Here is a 16,828-nt window from a genome sequence, read left to right as displayed (position 1 = left end):
GACCTCCACAGCATTTGTGATGCTGTACGTCATTTTGCAGATGTCATGGATAGATGGTAGGGTGAGATATTGTCACTGCTTGACCCTGCAATGTATGTGCTTGAGCATGTGGTGTGAGTAGGGCATCAGCCAGGTGGACATAGATCAGCAACATGAACAGCTGAGAGCCCATGTGGCCATGCACATTCACAGTCCCATAGTGGCAGTACCACCAACATTACCAAAGGCAGGGTGCTGTCCACACCACACCAGAGCAGGCATGGTCCTCGCCAGTCCCATCAGGGACGTGGATCCAACAGATAATAGTCACCATCAGGGAGTATTACGGCCTCTGTCCTTGGGCCTGATGGTGCTAGTGAGACTCCTGGCACAACCAGTTCCTGCAACCTTGGTGGTAGATGTAGATGATGAACTGTACATCCTGCCATGTATGATCCACGGCTGTCCAATATAACCCTGTGTTGGGCATCCACATGTCTTGATTGTGTGCATACAAACACTCACACATCTCTATCATAGCCCAGTCACTATCAAACATGCACAGCTCCTCTGCACAGCCCAGTTGGACACCACCCCACCAGAGACACACACACACAAACACACACACACACACACACACACACACACACACACACACACACACACACACACACACACACACACACACACAATGTTAACCATGTGGCCCAGCATAGGCCTCTGGCAATCCCACACCACACCCTGTGTATGTGATGATACTTGTGCCACACCCCTGTTACCCATACCATCGATGCATAGACATGCTCATATGGGTCTGATGCACAGGGTGAATATAGTACAGTGTAGTAATGTAATGCTGTGTAAGGTGCTGTCTGCTGGCAATAGTTATGGGTACACATAGAGGTGTATGTACCTTTTTAGCCATGATGCATTATTGCTGTTAGTACTGCAGACTGACTGTAGTGTCATGTACTGTATTCTGTTTGTGTTCCAGGTGTCTGTGTGCCTGCACGTTGTGGGCCTCCTGACAGTAGCAATGGTGATTAAGGGGGAGTGGAAACACAGTAACATTTTCATAGCCAAGGTACAGCTGTATATGTACATGTTTACCAGGTGTGTTTACATGCAACAGTGTTTGAGGGACAAGTGTGGCAAACCGTGTGACCTTGCATACATACCCTTGACACAGCCAGCTAGCCATCATACATGGCACCTAGGTGTTCTGTAGTACCGCAGGCTCACACATACAGAGGAAGTTATGTGAGTACTGGCACTAGGTCCCTCACAAGCTTAGCCATTACTTTCACTGTAACAGATTCACCTATCAGCACCTGTTGCCACTGTCATTTATGTCCCATCCACTCAACCTTTATGCAGTTGATGAGGGTATGCCTGGTCCTGTGTATGACAGGTTTGGGGTATGTATTCAAGATAGTCCGGCCTGACAATCACCAGCATGTGTGTCTGCTAACTCATATGCATGTCTGTCCTCTTGTGCTGGTAGTGCAAACAGAGCTGTTGAAGGGCTGAGCACAGCCCCTACCTGCACAGTCTTATGAATGATAGCACTAGATACATAACACAAATAGCACAGAGATAATGTAGTGTTGCAGTGTCTGCCACTACTGTTCAAGTGGGTGACAATTGCAGGGGCTGTTAGGGTTGCCAATGGTGGGTTGAGAGGCCCTTTACTTGGTAGAGCCATCTGACACACACACACACACACACACACACACACACACACACACACACACACACACACACACACACACACACACAGGCACATACACTGCTGCATGGGGACATGCATTGAAACACACATGCACATGGAGCTGACACTTCTCAGAGTAGATGACTTACCCATCTATTTATGTGATACGACCATTGCATGTACCACAGTGGCTTTGTGTTAGAAACTGATGATATCTGTATGGGCTGAAACTAGGTTGGCAATGGTTTGTGTTGCTATATGTTATTGTGAGACTACATGGTGGCCTAGCTGTCAAACCATCACAGACTGACATCTGGACAGGCCCATATATGACAGTCAGACAAAGGCACACACATGGGGACATTGGCTGTTAATACTGTTCTGCCAAACATAGATAGTTGGAAGACCAGTTTGGTATTTGTTTGCTTTCTCTTATGGGTATGACATCTGCTTCCCCACTGTCTGCCATTGATGTTTTGACATGACCCTTTCTTGTTTTGCAAATAGTTGACAGGAAAATGCAATGTTAGGCAAACAGACCAGATATATAAGGCAAACTTGTGCTCCTTCTGTGACAACCTGTCATTTCAGGGATATGGATGTTGGCCAGTGACATGTTGTCAGTGCTGACACAGTAGGTTGGCAGCCTTTTATGACCTGGCAGTACACTGACCTTCAGGTACCTGCTGTCCTACTAGGCACCATACCTCCTGACTATTTAGAGCCAGACATCTGGACAAAGCCATACGTAATTTCGGGACAAAGGCACACATATAGGGACCATTGTTAACTATTGGCCTTACAAACCTAGAAAGATGACACAATAACAGGTTTTGCATTAGCATGCATTTTCCTAAAGGGTATAAAGTCTGAAACTACAATCTGTCATTATTTTTGACTTTAGTATTTTGTGATTTGCCAATAATTTGCCAGAAAATCATAATTTCATGATAAAGAGATCATAAATATGATGCAAACCCCTAGACATTCTGGAAAATGTCTGCACAGTTCAGTGGAATGCTAGGCACTGTGTAGGTTACTCTGAGCTGTGTACTGTCCATAGGTGTGGCCCCCTGTCCCTGACCTGCTGTAACAGATATTGACATCTGAACAGTGTGTACAACTCCTACCATAGCTGTATTTAACATGCAGAATAGCTGACACTGCATTCTTGGAACATGGACCCTGTCAACCACAGTACTGTACCTTGGCCACTAAGACACGACAGCCAGGAGTATTGACCACACATATACATAGCTCATTGACTCCTGTATGTTGTAGACATACAACAAGTTATCAAGTTGATTGGGACAGCCCTGGGAATGTGTGCTCTGCTGCTTATACCCTAAAAGCATTACTGTTACTGCATTTCTATGGGAACATGTGTGTGTGTTGGGGGGGGGCACACCTGTCAACTGTCCACATTTGCACAGACTGTGCTGATGTTCCCTTTACATTTTGGTGTCATTTAGCATAATATTGTGCCTGTCTTGGAGACTACAAGCATATCACTAAAGACCACAGGTTAGACTGTAATGGCAGACGTTTGGGTTTCAGACTTCTTATCCTTCAGAGCCTTACTGCAACTGCCAGGTCTGCTGTGATATCACTGTGTAGGTCTGTATGGGCATATTTCATCATTGTGCTAATTTGTGGGCCTTTGCTGGACATTTCTTTATGGTTTTCTACAGCTGACTTGCTGGGTGAAGCTGAGGGGTGAGTATGGGACCCCCACATTGACATCCATGCATGTGACCTATGACTCCCCAGTCTGTTAGCCCCCCACATATACTGCAGTGAAATTTGTCACCTAGGGGACTACTGCATTCTCTAGGGAAGCTAGCATTGGGCAGATATTTCCTGTTGTCCCACATAGCTGTCATATGACTGCTGCTATCCGAGTAGGCCACCCCATTCCCTTGCATGCATGCAGTGATACCATAGCTATGCTAACACAATTTATTACTCCGTTCATTTATTGTTAAGAAGACTGACTTACCTTGTGCCTGCAGCAGTTGTGAGGATGGTGCTTGAGGGCTTGCTCCGTTAGATGCATGCAGTACATAGCCTATACATGGTAAGATACATGTAATGTGACGTGTATGGCATCCATTTTATTGTGAGTACAAGTCAGAGAGAGAGATGTCAGTCCCTGGGCCCCTACAGTGTCAGTGTGTGTGCTATGCATTGCCTCTTTGCCAAAGCCTGGGCATATTGGGGATGCCTCCATCTGCCTACAGGAGCAGGCTCAGGGGGTTCCTCCTCCAAGTCCCCCTGTGCCTGTGGGGGCCTTGGCAATGGTGGGGGGCTGTGTGGGCCTTCCCCCTGATGTTCCTGCCGCAGCTGTTTCCGCAGGATCATATTGTGTAACATGGCACATACTATGAACATGTGCAGATGTGGTTGGAGAGTACCGCAGGGCTCCACCAGATATGTCAAGGCAGTGGAACCGTGACTTGAGCATCTCAAACACATGCTCTATAATGTTCCTGGTTTATGCATGTGCCTCATTGTGGCATTCTTCAGTGTGTCTGTGTGTATGTGTGCATTTCTGATGGGTGTCATCATCCATGGCTCCAGTGCATAGCCAGCATCCCCCACCAGATGGCCATACAGGATGTCCCCCCTGGCAAATGCCTGGTACAGCTGTGAGGCATGCCAGATATGGCAGTCATGATAACTACCAGGGCTGCCAGCACACATATTCATGATAATGCCCTGGGTATTGCACATGACTTGGCAGTTGATTGTGTGATAGCCCTTGCGGATTAACATAGACTCTACCCTCTTCACCGGGTGGTGCCTTGATGTGGATGTGCATACAGTCTATGCACCTAGTACCTCTGGGTAGTCTGATACACAGTGGAAGAGATGCATATTGCTGGTCCTCTCCTCATGGTTGCTGGGAAATATATGCGCTCATCAGCATGTGTTCGCATGACATCCAGGAACTGGTGCAGTACCCTGGATGCAGATGCCTGTGAGACCCCCATGATGTCCCCAGTAGGTCTTTGGAAGGTACCCATGGCTAGTATTCTTAAGGCTACACATACCTTGGTTTCAGCTGTGATGGGTTCCCCTCTGTTGGCTCTGGATCTGAGGTGAGGTCGCACAGCTCGCAGAGTTGCTTAAGTAAGTCCCTGTCCACCCTGTAGCACTCTAGTATCTCCAGATCATGTAGTCCCTGGTAGCTTACCCTGGGTCTGAACACTCTTCTCCTCCTCCTCAGTCTGGGATGGTTGTCAGCATTATCCTCCTTACCGCCTTCAGCCACTAGCACATACTGATGTATCAAAGCAACAGCAGTTCCAAACATTTTGTCAGTTACAATTCCCCCGAGTGTGTACATCAGCGGTGCAGACTTTGTGGGAAAAACAGACTGAAAGGTGTTTGCATAGTTTATATTGGTGTACTGCAGACACTGCCTGTGTGATTGGCTAATTATGATACATTCCCCCTGCCAGCTATATTATTTGTACTTGAGTGCTTTTATTCTGCTATTTCCCGTTGTTTTTTTTTTCTTCTTCCCATTTCTGCCCCTTCTAAGTCCCATGGCTTGCCGCACAAACCCACTGCTCAAATGAAAACACTTCTGCTGGTTCCTGTTGTTTTTTTCTTTTTTACTATTTCCATTGTGTTTAAGCCCTGAGGTGTGCCACACAAACCTTTGCAGGTATAGTAAACAGTACTGAGCAGAAATAACCCTCCCAGGGATGCAAACATGCTCAGCATTTCTTTAACTAGCTCAGACACACCCCCTTGCTTAGCTGTCCTTAGCTGAGCACAAATAGAGGCAGCGGAGCTGCAATGTTCTTACACCAAGCATGACACCCCCCTTTTCTTGTCAGCTGCTTCTCCTGCTTACACTACACCATTATAGCTCCTACATGGTTAGGTGCAGGCGGACACACTCTCCCATTTTGCTATTCAATACATTTAGCTCATTTGCATACCCCACTGCCTTAGTCCCTTGTTATACCACTATACCAGAGCCTGTCTCCTTAGCTACCAGTGTTACCTGTCATTGTTTTGGTTCTGCATGCTACACACTATAATGGCAAAATTCATATTTCCTATAAAACTGTCTTTTTACATTTTTTTTATTTTCTGCACAATCTCGTTTGCATACCTCTGCACTATGCTTAAATAGCTGAAATTGACAAAAAAAACTTTGATTTTCATAATTTTGAAACTGTTTTCCATGCCAATGGCTATATGTTTCGCCATTGGCATGCCTAATAGTCATAATACATGCTTTACTTTGAGCTGTCATGCCCCTGTTTTGATTTTTTGCAGAAATGTACACGGTTAGTAACCAAATACATTTCTGCAATGGACACTGCTCTGATACGGATGCCTGCCTGCTTACTGAATTGCTAATTCACCTCATTTGCATGGTTTTCACTAGCAAATGAGGTAATTAGCATTTTCAGTGGTGTCTGTATCAGAATAGTGCTGGCAGGCTCATGCACTCCCCTAGCCTTGTTTACTGGATCGCTCAGCAGCCATATTCAGTGCAGAAGCTGCTACACTATTCTGGCATGGAGATTTTGCTTTACTGAATCCCAGCCAATGTTTTTTGGGAGTTTGATAAAACACGGGCAAAATATGTTTCACTAATCAGGAGATAAGTATGTTGTTAAAAAGGTATATATATGATTCATTTGTACATATTAGGATAGTTGAGTTATGTGAGGGGGTATATGCTTTTTCAGTTTGTAAAGGAAAAGAGTTAGATAGTATTTGGGGCTACATGAGGTTCAAAACTTAACCCATTCAAGTGAGGGGTGTTGTATTTTAACAGAAAGAGGGTCAGTTATGGCTAATCAATCTAGTGGGTTTATGGGCATCATTAACTCAGTTTTGCATGTTGATTAAGATGGAACATGTGAAAGGAGATACAGAAGATGCAATTTTGTGGAATATGTATGAGACGTAGTTAATTATTTATAAAGGAAAAAAGAAGCAAGGCATTTGTAAATAAAGACATGGACATAGGTTATGGAGACTGAAAATAGAAGTTCAGGGGATGAAAAAATGTTGGTATGAAGGAGCAATGGAGAAATTTAATTGTGCTTGACTGTGGAAACTATTAGTAGATAGAGAGAAAAGATGTTTATAAAAGAGAGTCAGAAAAGTTTTAAAGAAGTATAATAAAAATGTTCTTTGAAGTTAATGATGGGAAAATTGCCTGCAAAGAGCTAAATGAGATATATGCAGCAAAATTAAAGACTATCAAAAATTTGCAATAAAGACAAAACAATGGAGCATGCTTTAATAGGGTCGAGGAGGATGAAAATGTTTGGGGAAAATTTCAAGAACAATATACATATGACTGCTTTCAGGAAATAAACATGAACGTGTTATCATTTGGGGATTGTAAGAATGTTACAAATATGCAAAGAGAAAAATTGATTGGATTTTAATGGGTGCAATATGGAATGTATGGCAATGTAGGGGTCAGGAAATATTTTATAATAAATTACAGGACTGTACACTTGTGTTAAGATTAATACATTTAAAGTTGTGAGGAAAGATGTGGAGAGGGTGAACTGTAGAATAAATATACAATTTATTTGGTGTTAAAATATAAGAAATGTATGTTAATGCTATTATGTTAAAAAAGAAATAAAACCGTAATAAGTTGAAATAAGTGATGTCTGAATATCTGATGTTTAAATACTGAATTATGATGTGCTATAAATAAAGCTCCCTACCCTTTTCGGTAAGTACCTTGGGAATGTTTACATCAACCTTAATTTAACATATTACACAAAAGATGGCACACTCAGGAGTGGAGTACCTCCATTATGCTACACTGCAGTGCCAGTTCTGGAAATTAATCCAACTATTTGGCATAAATGTGGATATGTATATATCTATATCAATATATCTATATCTATATATATCAAAAAGTACTTAACTTTCAGTAGGTTTAAACTGGTTACCTGCCTATATGATCAACTTCAAATTGCAAATGACTAGCTCTAGGTTCTTTGTCAACAGAATGGCAATTATTATTTTCTAGATAATCTAAATTAATTATGCTGTAGATTTTGGAAGAATATTGCTCAGCAAAACTATTGGTTTAGTTTAGTAGTCGCTACCTATGCATACTGTGAAACTACAATTCAGCAGCACAGTTTTAAAATCAATATCATATGTGCATTGAACATGTAGGGAGTTATCTCTAAATGCAATGGCGGAGGGGTTTATGCAGTTTGGAAATTCTTGTGGAGTCTTCAGTTCCAGATGTCATGTACAGAAACTGCCAATTCCTGAAGGAAGCCTTGGTTTTCTGAATAGCAATGAAGATTTTATATTACATTTGCTTTATGGCAGAAAAGAAAATTAGCTTAGAATACCATTTTAATGTATTTAACATTCTAAAGTTTACCATTCTTGCTTCGTGTTGAAAGTAATTTCAATAAACAGTGCACATTGTATACTTTCTTAATGTTAACATTTTACTTACCTCTAAAGCTTCCAAGTTTTGGCAACCTAAAAAAAGTAAACGGTTAATAAATTTACCTCTTTTGGATTTGAAATAATTCAAAACAAATAGTACTATTTAACCAGCAGATTTCTTCTCACAAAGAGCTTTAGACATGAAATACACAAGAGCTGTGAAGAGAAGAAATGTGTGGCAGCAACTAGCATGTACAACATCGGTTATAAATGGTCTGGAAATTACATGCACTAGTTTTATGCAGAGGAGTTGAGAATGAAGAGATTTTCTTTACAATGTTGAGGAGTGTGAAAGAAATTACCAATTATATCTTGTAAGCAGTGACAGATTTTTGTGAAGAACAATACATCTCTTTATTTACATTATATTTGCTTGATGGTAGAGGATTAAGACCAGCCTGGGTATTCCACTATTTAAACACAATTCCTTCTTCTCTGACCATACTTTTTATATCTATTTCATGCCCTGCTGAAGGTCTGCATGGATTCCCTCTTCACATTCCATTCTGATAGTCCATGTCATAGGTCCATGGGGTCTATATTAGAACATCGAAGTTTCAGAACTTCGAATGTTCTAATATCGACCCCTATTCAGCGAAAGCTGAAAATAGCAAAGTTACAGAAAACCAAATTCTTTCCTAGGGAAAAAATTCGGTTGTCCATTTCTGTCGCTTCGCTATTTTCAGCACTGTGGTGGAAAGTTACGGGTAGGGTTCAGGTAAGTGTGTGATTGTGTGGATGTGACGGTTAGGGCGGGTTAGGTGAGTTAGGGTTAGGGTGCGGGTCAGGTAAGTGTGCGAATGTGTGGACGTGAGGGTTAGGGCGGATTAGGTGAGCTAGGGTTAGGGCGCAGGTGAGGTATGTGTGCGATAGTGATGGACCTTAGGGTTAGGGGTTGGGTTAAGGTAAGTGGGTAGATAGTGGTATATGTACAGTTTAGTGTAGGGTTAGATGTATGATTTTAGGTGTATGTGTATGAATTACTGTTTGTTTGGTGTGCTTATGTTGTGTGTATGTGTTATGGAACAGCAAATTTTTTCTCTAGGAAAAAATTCGCTGTTCTGAATTTTCGATGTTTTCAGCTTTCGCTGAATAGGTGTCGATATTAGAACATTCGAAGTTCTGAAACTTCAATGTTCTAATATAGTCTAATATAGACCCAGTCCATAACCCTTTTCAAGAAGTACTTTTACAGTTTTAAAGAGTAAATGGATTAGTCTTTACAAGACTTCTGCCTGGGCACCCTCATTCCTTCTGTCGTCCCTGTTCAGTGATCCCTTAACATCTCCCCACATGATCTTCTGCACTTATATTGTGCCCCCATTTCTTCTGGTGGCTAGTGATAAAACCTCCATCTCCACTAATATTTGCTCATCACTTTACTTATTTTGCCTGTACACTTTACTGGAGCCTTTCATCTGGACTAATTCCAGCAGCTTGTTAGAATAGTCTACTATTCAGAAAGTACCCTGAGAGGTGGTCCAGTGATCCAAGAGGTGGTCTAGTGACAGTAATGTTGGAATTATCTGAATTGTTGTGGCAAATACGCCTGGATGCATATACACTACCAGGTTTAAATGACGTGTTCCATCCACAGAATCCTAAAATTGAAAAATTTAAAAAAGATAATATTTATGAGTAGTTGAATAGGAATTTAGATTTGTTTTTTAAAAAAGTTTTAGTATATGCTTTTGTATGCAAGAAGTCTGAGTAATATAGGTGTTCTTATGTAGAGGGTACTTTCAATTCTTGATGGGTCTTTTGATCACATGACTAGTAAGGGAGGGGATTTTAAGCACCATTTTCTTTAGTAACAGTGTATCTGAAGAAATTCATGTATAGAATTGGATGAAAAGCACTTTATAAAATAAATTTATTTTGATTTAAAGTTACATCTGGAGTCCAGTCTACCTGCCTGCCTGGAACTTATTTGGATTTTGTTTAGCTGTCTAGCTCTCCTATTGTCAAACCAGTCTCAGGCCCTTCCTGTGGTACACTGCAGCAATTATTCACTATATTCCCATAATCATTTCCTTCCCGTTTTAAATTTGTATTGTTTTTTTATTGAAAAAGGTAATAACTGCAAACATTATGTAATAAGTGTAAAAAATATGCACATGCATAATCCACATAAATATACCTAGAAAGTTAGACAGATCAGTACTTCTTATTAGACTGCATATTTGCATACCTCTATCTCATGTATCACAACTAAGAAAGTGAGCCTACACACTGGCTTCCTTACACTCTTCCAAATGTGTGTATGTGTATGTGTGTGTGTGTGTGTGTGTGTGTGTGTGTGTGTGTGTGTGTGTGTGTGTGTGTGTGTGTGCTGTTCAACAGTGACACACCTATCCCTTCATATTGTCAACCTTGCTTTTATCTTTCCTCTGCTACAAACTACAAATCAGTTGGCTTCTTCTTGTATACTCAGTAAAAGAAATATTGGAAAGCACTTACTTACCGATGTTAAACAATTGATTGCCTGAGACTGTCTTTGTTGTCTTTTGCAATATTGTACATCTCTGTACTGCCAGACACAACAACGGAATTTTTGTTTCAAGCTGTCCTCTTGGTTTGAATGTAATGGATAGCGTTAGAGATTGTAGGAGTGAACACCTATGACATGAGAGATTGTGTTGCAATCTAAAGCAGTAGAAGCAAATCCATAATAGGTTCATAGGTTCATAAGTGTGTACTAGGCTAATGGCCCTGGAGCCTTTACAAGCCTAGCCCATAGGATCACCCTGGCATCGTGCCACCCAACCTTAGTTCCTTGTGTCTCTGTCAAGTAGAGCCACTGGAGTGATCCCCAGGGTGAATTTTCTATTTCCATCCACTCATCAAGATTTCTCTTAAACAGGGCCAGTGAGGTGCTCCTCTTGACATGTATGTAAAGTCTATTCCATAGCATGGGCAGTTTCTGGGTTATGGACCTGTCCCTCCAGCAGGTTCTGTTGATTGTGGTAACGAACAGAAAAAAGACACCACAGGAACCAGGCAGCACCAAAATAAGTCCTTCAATGTAGAATGTAGCAAACTACTCCAAAAACCAAAACGCCAACACGTAGGTTTTAACGCTTTATTAAAGATCCGTTTTCGTCACCAACTTCATCAGAAATGAACACAGAATGCCCAACCTCATCATATTAAATGCTAGCTCCAATTAAAATTAATTGAATAATCAAATCAATTAAGTCTTTAAAACAATTGTCTGAAAATATCAGAAACATACTCCAAAATGCCATCTCTAAAATATAGGCATTTATAAAAAAATCACAGTAGTAAAACCTCACAAATAATTAATGTATTAAAATACCTGTGTTATGAATATTAAATACAGCATAAGTTCAAAATGTATATGCTATGAGTGTATTTGTTAACCATATATTGCCAAAACTCATAGCTTAGCTGCTCTCATTTTAAGTATTGGTGCAAGGGATACCATTTCACTGAGACCAGGGGGCTTAGTTGATTCTAAGACAACCTGCCAGAAAAGCTCTCTAAATTCTATCCTGGTCTCCCACATGCCACCCCTAGCATCCAAATGCACCACTTCCAACACGAAAAATTCAAATTTGGATTTAGTACAAAGGCAAGAGTGTTTGTAAAGTGCATTACTTTCTTTACCAGTTCTAATCTCATACAAATGTTCATAAATACGTTGTTTGAGCTTTCTTTCACTCTTGCCTATGTAAAATGAACCACAGAACATACATACTGCCATATAAATAATACCATAGGTATTGCAATTAGCAAATGAATTTAAAAAAAGTCTCCTGTCCCTTTCCTTCAAAAAATAATTTAGCCTTCTGGAAGAAGTCCATTTATATAGAGTATATAAGTAAAACTAGTTGCCTTTATTCCATATCACCCCCATGTTTTCTAACAAAGACTTTTGATATCATGAAGTACAGCTTTCTCTGGAAACAGGTACAGGATATATGGATTTTCTATGTATCCATACCTACTCATCTGATCATATACAACTTTATGTGAAAGTAATTTATCAGATAATGCATCAGTTTTGGTCTTTGGCTGGATTAATTTATCTTAGTCCCATACTCATCAGTGAGACTTTGTGCCCTCATGAGGGGCACTTTGCAGGTACACAACAGATTTTCCCATCATAACAATATTCTCTCTTTCCCCATCATACTCAACTGTATTAAAACTTTTAAGACTTCTGCCCTGTGACATGTAGAAACAAAGCGCACCATACATTTTCAGGCTCCTTGAATATTCCATATGCAAAAATAAATCACATTTCTAGATCCACTATTTCCAGTTGTCTGACAAATTACCCTAAATCATAGGTTCTTAGATTCATAATAGATTACTAGGCTAACAGCTTAAGAGCCCTTAAAGCCTAGCCAATATAATCCAATTTTGATTATAAGTGATTTATAATGTTTTCAACTGGGCGTGTGTCAGTATGGTTTGTGATGTAAGATGATTGCAACTAGGATTGCGTCAGTGTGCTTGGTTTTCATTTATATAAATGTATGATTCCCTGTTTGTAAGTGATGGTTTAATAAAGGTGTTTCTTGTTAAAAAAAAGGACAGGAATTGAATAATTTATGGAATGTTGCTTAGGGTATATGATATATAGCAATATATGTGAAGCATAATGTTTATAAACCTGAACTTGTTAATGCAGTTTCATATAAATGTAAATTTGCCTATGTCACAAGTGATAACTGAATAAAGATGTTTAAACATATGTATGTCCCATGGGGGTAAGAGGATGGCATGGATTTGTACCTGTGCTTGAGTATCTTACAGATTGCCTCTGTTCCTAATACCCCACCTATGTCCCTTTGGGTAGCATCAACTGTACAATTTCACAAGTGAAAAAGGACATAACTTATGTTTGATCCCATTTATCACATCATGGAACATATGAGTATTTAGTATTGCTCACAATAAAGAAACTGATAGGGCATGGAGCTAGTGGCATCAGAATTTACTTTAAAATGTACTACAAGAAAATGGTGTGTGGCACAGAGGTATGGAGCCCTGACACTGAACCAGACAACCAGGGCTCTTTTGGTGGCCTTGGGAATGGAGGAATCAGGCAAGGTAGAAGAGGAATGAAGGAGCATGACCAACTCGCTTCTTCCAAAAGAGAGGGATGTGAGGGTGGTCATCAAGCAGAGACGGTGGTGAGCCTTCTCCAGTGGAGACTGGAGAAAACACCACCCATGCCCCAGAATGGGAAGGCAGAGTTGTTTAATGATATGCCTACTTGTAAAAGTGAAAATGATTATATTCCCCTTCCCTTTTTAGGGGAGTATGAGTGAGGGAATACAGGGCATATAAAGCATCCAAATCACACCTGATGACAGCCTTCATAATGGCAGCACCCTGCTGACACTCGCATCAGTAATAAACGTAGAATGGGCCAATTGGCCAATATGGGGTTGATGATAGGTTGGCAGCCAGGGAAAAAGACAAAAAGTGTTGTACCACAGACAAAGGATGCCGCTTATGTTTTATACATTTTTATTTAATTTTATTTTTAAATTTTTTTAGTCCCCTTGGACCTCAAAGAACCATCCCAACCCCAGTACCCCACATCTACATCAGGTCTACCAGCCAACATCCTACCACTGGACTATTCCAGTATTTGCTGGGGCCAGCCATGGATCCTAAGGGCATCCTGGGGGCTCAACTGTCTGTGCTTCCATGGGGGGTGTTCTTTTTATATGCCCTACCCATGTTCCCTTTCTATGCTCCCCCACATGCTAATTAACCATGTCCGAGGGCAACTCCCTCTCAAAACCATGTCTTCCTTTAGGGAGTGTCATCAATAAGATCTCTCCCTCCCACAACAGGCACACCCATCACTCCCTGATTCTCCATCAGTCAGCAGTGATACTAAACAAACCCATGTCTGCTGGGCTGTACTTAGGGCTTTATCCATCTATGCCAACAGAATAGCCTATGTAATGTACATGTTTTATGACTAAGTTTACAGTTGTCAACTCTCTAGAAGCAACATATTTATTACAACCCAAAAACTGAAGTGAAGGTTAATAAACAGGTATCAGACGTGGTGGGGGTTCATGGGGGTGGGATACAACAAGAATCTTTCTCATTGTTGGAACCGTTAACAAGAAGAATATGAAAGGTAGAAAGTAAGTCAGATATGACTGCATTCTTACAGCTGAGTGGGGTGGATGAAACATTTCTGGTCACTTTGGAGAAGTTTAAAGCTTTCTAAAATGTTTGCGTTTAGAATGTAATATAGAATAATAGTCTTAAACAATCTGGAAAGCATTGGGAGAATAGCATCACAGAGGAGATTAGGAGGGCCAAAGGAGAGAAATATTTAGAGCTGTAGGTCTGGGAGCTTGGCAGATGATAAATAAGAATTATGGTGAAAAGATGAAAAAGATAATAAGAGACACTGAAGAATAAAAAGGTAAAAGAAGATCACTAATTGAAAAAAACTCTACTCACCCCCTTCCAACTTTTGTTTGCTTTACTCCCTTTCTTCAGATTAGACATATAACCATTAATTGTAAGAGGGAGGATAGCAAAATGCAAGAATGTGTTGCTTTTGTTTGGCATGCATAAGTCACCAGAAAATGGGAGGGGCAGGCTATGGAGTAAAGGAGGATATGAGGGCTGGAGAATGGCAGGCCTGGATGTATATGCTTTGGTATTTAATAAATACCAGAGGATAAGAAGAGCCAATCGCAGCATCATGAAGTGGAAGGGGATGAATCATGAGTTAAGTAGGGAGATGGGAGAAGGAGAACAGCAGTTTTTAATAGGTTGAAGGAGTTAGAGGCAGGAATGAGAAAATGACTGAATGTGAAGTGGTATTAATATGGGAAGTACATTTAAGACTTGAACTGGGAAAATGGGCCAAACTATACAAAATTTGGGATCACCTGTAGGTGAAAGGTATTAGGTAACTTGGTAACATGGGCGTACAGGAAAAGGTAGCGTTAAAGTCATTTACCCAGTTGCAGAAGGAGTATGGCATCATTAAATCATTAGTTTTGTTTTATAATTAGTTTGGGGCAGCAAAACAGAGGTTATGGTAAAAGGCAATTAAGCAGCAGGAGGGTGTATCTAATGGAGGCATACTGTCTGTCAAATGCGAGAAATGGAAATGAAAAGACAAGGAGAGAATAATACATAAATATATTATGAAGATAAAAGCTAAGATGGTGATGGAAAGGTTAAAGGAACAATAGAAAGAAATCAAAGAAATATTCTAACAAGACAGAGGGGGAGAAGAAGTGAGTACTAGACTAAGCAAGTAGTCTAGAAAAGGGCCCATTTGGGAAAAAAACAAATGAACATTATTTATAGGTGATAATATATTCCAGCAAGATTGCCAAGGGAAAGGAGATGATGGAGATTAGATAAAGAAAAGCACGGACACTGCCAATGTTTTGCATCAGGATCTGAGGAGTATGTGGGAATGTCATTAAGCAGAAGGAATATTTGGTATGCCTTTCACAAGGAAACTGAAGCTGTACTTATTTAGTATGTTATAGCAAACGAGGCTAAAACACGGGACTGCTGGAATGGGGCATGTCCTCTCAAAGATTGCAGTATGGATTTGAAGCCTATTGGTGTACAACTGGAAAACCACTTATGGAATTAAGGTGCCTGAAGTCAGAGCTTGTAATAGCCAAACCATGAGGATGATTATTAATGAATATTGAATTGCAAGGGGATGAAATGTGCTAGAAAAGTGGAGCAATATCTAACCACCTTCCATTCCTGATGAGTCTGATATGCAAAGCTATGGAACGCATCATCATGGACCTAATAAACAAGGATATAGGAAATCTCTAAGCTCTGGATCCTACACAGTTTGGTTTTGTAAAGGGTAGATCATGCCTGCTCAACTTGGTCGACTTCTTTGAGTCAGTCACCAGAGCTGTGGATGAAGGCAAGGTGGTTCATACAGCCTGCCTTGATCTGGCCAAGGCCTTTGATACCACTCCCCTCTCAGGAATCATTGAAAAACTCACTAAGCTAAGCATCAACCCCTATATCACTAGGTGAGTTACAAATTGGCTCACAGACAGCACCCATGGTGTGAAAGTAGCTGACTCCAAGTCAGACTGTCGACCAGTCACGAGAGGAGTCCCACAGGGTCCAGTCCTGGGTCCTCTCCTGTTTGATATCTACTTCTCTGAAGTCCAGGACAACACGAAGGGACTCTGGTTGACAAAGGTCACAGATGATTGCAAGTTGGGAACTATTATTAACTCCCCAAGTGATGTTGACATCTTACAGAAAGGCCTCAATGAGATCAATGACTGGTGTCAGAACCATGGCTTTAAGCTCAATGCCAAAAAATGTGTCATCATCCCCCTTGGCGAAAAACCCAGTTCACTTGAATTACCACATTGATGGTAGTCCACTGAACACAGAACACATTATAAGAGATCTGGGAACACAGGTTGACAACAACTTTTCTTTTGACCACCACATTGCCACTGTGGTCAGAAAGTCCTTCTATGTGGCTCATTTCATTACTAAGGGTTTTGCATCCAGGAAGAAAGAGGTTATTGTCTCCCTCTACTCTTCCCTCATTAGGCCAATCATCGAGTACAATGCCCCATTTGGCATGTATCTCACTAGACACCTGCAACAACTGAAGAGGCCACAAAAGTACCTCACAAAGAGGATCCTAGG

The 16,828-nt window shown here is 40.8% G+C and overlaps 1 protein-coding gene across 1 annotated transcript in view; it reads right to left on the bottom strand.

Annotated features, from left to right (window-relative positions):
• Positions 1-16,828, bottom strand: part of LOC122809688 (von Willebrand factor A domain-containing protein 5A-like) — a gene marked incomplete in the record, with an annotated part of 1,061,360 nt that overhangs the window by 31,178 nt on the left and 1,013,354 nt on the right. The window contains 1 exon segment of the mRNA XM_044081364.1: positions 8,166-8,191. Coding sequence (XP_043937299.1) covers positions 8,166-8,191 — 26 coding nt within the window.

This window comes from Protopterus annectens, chromosome 8.part0, assembly GCF_019279795.1.
Source record: "Protopterus annectens isolate FY-2018-M chromosome 8.part0, PAN1.0, whole genome shotgun sequence".
Classification (NCBI taxonomy): Eukaryota; Metazoa; Chordata; order Ceratodontiformes; family Protopteridae; genus Protopterus; species Protopterus annectens.
This window is presented reverse-complemented; position numbering and strand designations above follow the sequence as displayed.